Raw genomic sequence first — 6,685 nt, forward strand, 5'->3', positions numbered from 1 at the left:
GTATGTTTTATGGCTCTGATACAGAAGAAGTGAGCTGTGAACATGTCTTTAATAAGTGCAAAACATGAGTGTAATGAGGCTGGCTCCCTCCTGTAACTGGCTTCATCAGAATCAATGGGAGAATGTTGTTCTTCTCTGTCCTCATAGGCTGTTCACATGCTCAGGGAAAAGACACTAGGGACACAATCCAAACGGGACTTTATTGTCTGTGTATATACACTTGGATAGACGGCTAAATGCATAAACCTGCACATATGCATGCCCTGTCGGTTGCTCTGCTGGTTTTTACCATTTCCTTAGTGTTTAATTGGGAGATAAAATCAACTTACAGACCCCACACACAGGCGCGTACATCCATACATACTTCCCATCACAAATCCCAATGTGCTGTTAGCAAATACTGCTAGGTCCTTTAAGTCTTTTTATGTTGAAATAAAATCTTTGTCCAACTGGGGATCTATTAGAATGGCCTCATTGTGTTGCTTTCGGCCAAATAGGGACAGAGGTGGCTGGCAGACTGCCTGGCTGGGTAACAAGCTCACTCGTGACCCATGTGACAATGAGTGGCCAAGTTGAGTCTGTAAATGAGTGAGCCAGCATGATGTCATGCCACTTTTGTTGTCCAGACAAGGCACAAAAATGCCACATGTCAACAAGACATCACCATAATTCTATTTTCACTTCCAGAGGATGTTATATTGATGCAAATAGAGGCAACAATTTGACCAGGACTGGACACAACAGCCATTTTATTAAACTTCCAAGTGATGCAGTTGTAAACTAGCTTTGCATCATAAAGCTATATAAAAAGCTGTTACATTCGGGACAGAGCCGTACGCTTGTAAATAAACTCAAAGTTGAATTGCTTAGAAAAGTAATCCACCAATTTTGCATTGACTGTAACATTATTGGACATGAACAGTTAAATTGACGCAGTAGCCCCAGAGATATTGTCTTTTTTTTAATTCCATGCATTCCTTCTCCTTGTCAAAACCTGGAATCTAAATTACAGACCACCAGGGTTAGGGTTAACCACCAATAGTTCAGTCAGAGATTCTTTGTGTTATGCTAGTAGCGGCTAATATCTAAAACTCCTAAAGCTGCTAACCTTAAGCATAGATAAAAAGTGGGCTAAAGAGGTCTGGTGAGCTCACTTCTTCCTAGACCAGATTTTCAAACTTAAGGCAATAATCAGATTTCAGTAGTACTCCCCAAGACATGTAGACAGACTATGATTTGTAAAATTGGAGGAGTTCCCCTTTTAATGAAAATGGTTAGCTTTTCCTTAAAGTGCTCATATTATGCTTTTTGGCTTTTTCCCTTTCCTTTTGTGTAATAATTTTTTTGTGCACGTTATAGGTTTACAAAGTGAAAAAGCCCAAAGTCCCCCCCCAAGGGACTTATTATCTCCAACAGAAAACACTGTTCACAAACCGCTCCAAACCACTCTACTGTAGTCCAGCCTTTATTTCTTTGACAAACTCATGTCACTTTGTAACACACATTATAATGCTCTCAACCAAGATGGACTAGAAGTAAGATGCCTCACTCTGTAGCTGAAACAGAAAGCTCAACACACAGGGTGAAAAGAGGAGCTGCAGCACTGTGCAGTACAACAAAAATAAGGAGTTTTTTTATTCTGGTACAACCTCTAAATACATGAAATACTACAAACTTAAAAATGAGTATAATGTGAGCACATTAACTTACAACATAGGCTGAATTGGCTGTGAATGTTCTGCGCTGAATCCGAATATCTGTCCATTGGCAAACCCCGTGGTCTTTACTAATGTACGGCAATCAAAGAGATACATCGCTACATTTGTCAAGTAATATGAAGCAATGACTTCCTTTACCAACAGTGACATTTTCAACATTTGCTTGGATAGCTGATGTTAGTTTTCTAGCCTGCAATATACTAACAAGCCTTTTCAATGAGAAGGACTTATTAGAGGACTAATACATAAAATAATATTGGTTCAAGGATCTACTTTCAACAGCATCCAACTGTCCAAAACTGTAACCGTGATTGCATGCTGACTAGTTGTGTTGTAATAAGGCTGTTGCCCAATAAAGAAAAAGCCCAATTCCTGTCTTCCTAATTTTTTAACTCAAAACATACTGTACACTAATTAATTTGTATCACCTCGAAAACAATTAAACCTTTCCCTGAAAGTGCCAAGTGTATGATTTAAAAAAAAAAAGAAAGAAAAGAAAGTGATTTCAAATATTTTGAAAATGTTAATTATGGATTTATCTGCCAATTACTGTGTTGAGAAATTGCTTTGATAATGTCAGAAATTATAAAAGGGCCTTTTGTGCAAAGTACCAAAAAAAACCCAAAATATTTAAATTACTATTAGAAATACTGGAAATAGAGAAACCTTGAGCACTTTGAAGAAATTTTTTTTGGCCAGTTAAGGCCTTTATTTCCACAAGACAGATAAAGACATGAAAGGGGTGAGAGAAGGGAAATGACTTGCAGCAAAGGGTTTCAGGTAGGAGTCGAACCCGCGGCCGCTGCTTCGAGGAGTAGACCTCTATATGTGTCCGCTCACTCTACCAACTGAGCCAACCGGGCCACAGACACTTTATTTTAAATAACAAACGATTATTCAATTATAAAAATAGATTATTGTGTGACAATAGACTTACCAGTTAACGCTGAAGACTAACCCTAACCCTGAAGGCTAACGACCCCTAACTCAGTCTCTTTTTCTTCTTCTTTGCAGACTGTGACTTAGTGGGAGTACTGCAATGACTAGCCGGCCTCCTAGCCATGCAGAGAGCGCTCACCCCACAGAAAAACCGCCACCTGCCTTGTCCCCCAAGCTCCATGTCCAGCGATCGCCATCAAAGGACGCCATCACCATCCACTTCTCAGCTCTTGGGAAAGAGGAAGAGGAGGAGGAAGAAGATCTGTACAGGACAACTGTCTCCACTGCCTTAGCCGATCAGGATAGCTCAGACATTGTGACAGCCTTAGAAGCAAGTGAGGAGATGTTTGAAAGCGTGCCATTGGACGCTGCAGACAACGTTGGTGTCATGCCTGAACCCTCTAGACTGTCTCCAGTTCCTGGACATCACACTAACTGTCCTCCCACACAAACTTTGCCATCGCAAAATGTTGAGCAAAAAGGCTCAAAATTGAATTCCTTTCCACCTAAATCTTTGAGCTTTCCCTCCAGTGACAAACCCTTCCTTAGCTTGATGAAGTCTCTCTCCTTTGACACTGAGTCTCGTGACGGGATCCCTTCAGTTGACGCTCCTAAAGTAAGAAATAGGCACCTGATGAAGACTCTTGTCAAATCTGTATCTTCAGATACATCCCAGGAGCTGTCCTCCTCCTCCTCCACAACCCACCGTCTTCCAGAATCCCGCCTTAACCTGCAACTCTTCAAGCAATTCAAACAGTCCCGGGTGCCGTCTGCTACCACGTCGTCAGCCGGCGATTCTAAAACCGCTCCTTCTTCTCCTTTAACCTCACCAGAAAACCGCAGCTTCTTTAAAGTCTCAGATGTGGAGGCGAGATATGAAGACACTAAGCGACGTTTCTCTGAGGTCATCTCCGAACCGCTCCAGCTGCTGAGTAAGATCATGGATGAAAAGAGTGGCAGCTTAGCTTGCAGCAGTATTTACTGGCCCAAGGCCCACTCTGCCAGTGCCTTAGAACTCTCCAACATTACTTCTATCAATGGTCACCTGGAGAGGAACAACAATTACTGCATCAAGGAGGAAGAAGGAGGTGACCTAGAGGCTGAGAGCCCCAACAGCTTGGCTTCTGGTCCCGCTGAATCACCTGTTCCCCCCTCTGTTGACACAAAGAGCCCCAAAAAATCTGTACTTTCCATGTCGTTGGACAAATGCTCTATGTCCACTCTTGCTAAACAAGACTATGAGGACTTTTGCATCCTGTACAGTGAGGACTTTGAGAATTGTACTGATACAGAAGGTGACGGTGGTGATAGAACTGATGATACTGGAACTGGGAGTCAAACTAAAATGCCACTAAGTGGTAGTTCTGATCCATGCAGTGAAGATGAACCTGAAAGCATTGAGCCGGCACCTAGTGTCCCACACTATACTCTCATCTTCCTTACTGTACTGGTCTATGGGTATTTTGTATTACCTCTACCAAGTTACATAGGAGGAGTGCTTCTTGGGATTGGGCTGGGATTCCTTTTAGCCATTGGTGTTGTGTGGATGACTGGACCAAAACCTTCTGGCAGTACTTTAATACATTCCAGACACCTTAGGAAGCTGTGGAAACCCAAAAAGTTGGACATTAAGGAACCAGAAATCTATAAGGTCAGTGAATATTTAAAACTTACTCAAATTTGGGGAAGCCTCTATCTCACCCAGTGGGAGCGTGAGCCACATGTAGGCTGATGCCGTCGCAGCGTCCCGGGTTTGAATCTTACCTACAACCCTTTGCTGTGTGTCACCTCCCATCTTTCTCCCTCGCGTGTTTGTATTTTTAACAATATTACGTTAGAAGATTGTGTGTAATAGACCGACACAACGAAATTTATAGTATGGACAATCCATATGCCAAAATGATGCATAGAATTTGAAAGATGGATCCAGTTGGATGTCACTCAGCTTCCAGGTGTCGCCAAACAACTAGAGCCTGAGCACCCAACCTCCTTTTTTTTTTTTTCTTCTTTTTTTTTTTTTTTAAGGACGTTTTTTGTGGCTTTTCCCTGTTATTGACAGTGAATAGAAATGAAATGGGGAGAGAGATGGGGGATGACATGCAGCAAAGGGCTAGAGGCCGCCCCTCAACCTCCTCTTAACCATGTAACCTAGGAAGAGAACAGGCTATACAAACACACAAGAAGCCAAAGTAAAGCAGGACATTCACACATCATTTTTGAGTTAATTTTGATCACGTGTGCTGAAATAAAATTATATTGAAAGAGAGATTGACTTCATCGTGCCAATGGGGTACAGCTGAGGTGTGTCTATGGCATACTGAGAACAACGGCGAACATGCAATGTAAGATGCAGATGTACAAGATTATTTTTGGGGCATTTTCGGCCATTATTTTTGACAGGACAGCTGAAGACATAAAAGAGGAGAGAGAAAGAGAATGCCATGCAGCAAAGGGCCGCAGGTTGAAGCCAAAGCCGGGCTCGCTCTGTCAAGGAGTAAACCTCTATATACAGTGCCTATCAAAAGTATTCGGCCCCCTTGAACTATGACCTTTTGCCACATTTGAGCCTTAAAACATAAAGATACAAAACTGTATTGAACTATGACCTTGAACTATGACCTTTTGCCACATTTGAGGCTTAAAACATAAAGATAAAAACTGTATTTTTTGTGAAGAATCAACAATTTTTCAGTTTTTTTTATTAAAGTTTGAAATACCTAATACATTTCGTTCCACTTCATGATTGTGTCCCGCTTGTTGATTCTTCACAAAAAATTACAGTTTTATAGCTTGATATTTGATGCCTCAAATGTGGCAAAAGGTCAACGTTTTTGCATCAAAGTGTAAAAGACCATAGCAGCAGACAAAGTAAATATGGATCCTGAGCTGAATTTAGGCAGAGGAACTTCAAAGTCTACCACTGAAAGCAGATGACAACAAACTGATTGTCTCCACTGGAAAAGACAGCGGTTACAAGATATTTAGTGTCCTCATTTTCCAGGCACCGTTTGTTGTTTGTCACGGATTGTTCTTTTTCTCCATGTTTGCAGTTGTTCAAAGCATCTTTCACTCTTCAATGCGTCTTTTATTTGAAACCGTTTCAGAATTTAATTGTTATGTTTTCTAATACTTGAAAAGTAATCCACATTATGTAAAATGCTTATGTCTTCCCTCCAGGGCTGGATGAATGAGATATCGAACTATGACCCAGAGACATACCACGCCACACTGACCCACTCTACGTATGTCCGCCTAGAGGGCTCCATCATTCGTTTGTCTAAACCCAACCATAACATCGCCCGCCGTGCCATACACAATGAATCAAAACCCGATATCACCTTCATCAGTCAGAAGATCTATGACCTCACCAACAGCAAAGTATGTTGTTAGTTGTAGTTGTTTCCCTAATCTTCCAGTAACTGAGGTAAAGGCCAACGATTTACCTTTCAAACTAGTAGAAATGTAAGGATTGTACAGGTATATTCATATGTAAGTCTATATCAATGTAATCCAAGGCTAGTTCATTCGAATATGCTATTCACTAAACATTGTTACATTTTAACATAGATAATGACAAATTGTCTTTTAAAAAGCCGTGAAACAGGGTAGACGTGTGTTGAGACCCAACTGTTTGTGACACACGTCTGTCTTCCCTAATCCTCCAGGTATATCTAGCACCTCAGAGTCTGGCCAGGAAGCGTATATGGAACAAAAAATACCCCATATGCATTGAACTTGGCAAACAGGAGGACTTCATGTCAAAGGCCGAGGGTGACAGGTTGGAGCCCAGTGAGAGCTTCAACACAAGGGACAGAGGAGAGGGGACAGGAGGAGCACAGGAGCAAGTATGGTCGTCTTCGTCCAGTAGAGACCTGACCCTCTTTCTGTTCGGAAGGACTGGGAGAGAGAAGGAGGAGTGGTTCCAGAAGTTTCTATCAGCTTCCCAGCCAAAGGAGGACTTAAAGAAAGCTTCAAGTGTTGCCGGGAGTAAAAGTGGTGAGCAAAACTATTGTTTGTCCACAAGGCAT

General features: G+C 41.7%; 1 protein-coding gene across 2 annotated transcripts in view; it reads left to right on the forward strand.

Moving 5' to 3' along the window:
- The window catches only part of LOC117954780 (testis-expressed protein 2-like), a 32,129-nt gene that overhangs the window by 13,310 nt on the left and 12,134 nt on the right, over positions 1-6,685 (forward strand). For both annotated transcript variants that reach the window (XM_034888774.1, XM_034888782.1), the window contains exons 3-5: positions 2,733-4,308; positions 5,835-6,035; positions 6,323-6,653. In XM_034888774.1, coding sequence (XP_034744665.1) covers positions 2,758-4,308; positions 5,835-6,035; positions 6,323-6,653 — 2,083 coding nt within the window. In that variant the 5' untranslated portion in view covers positions 2,733-2,757. The remainder of the gene's footprint in view (positions 1-2,732; positions 4,309-5,834; positions 6,036-6,322; positions 6,654-6,685) is intronic.

This window comes from Etheostoma cragini, chromosome 2 (assembly GCF_013103735.1).
Source record: "Etheostoma cragini isolate CJK2018 chromosome 2, CSU_Ecrag_1.0, whole genome shotgun sequence".
In the NCBI taxonomy this organism is placed as follows: Eukaryota; Metazoa; Chordata; class Actinopteri; order Perciformes; family Percidae; genus Etheostoma; species Etheostoma cragini.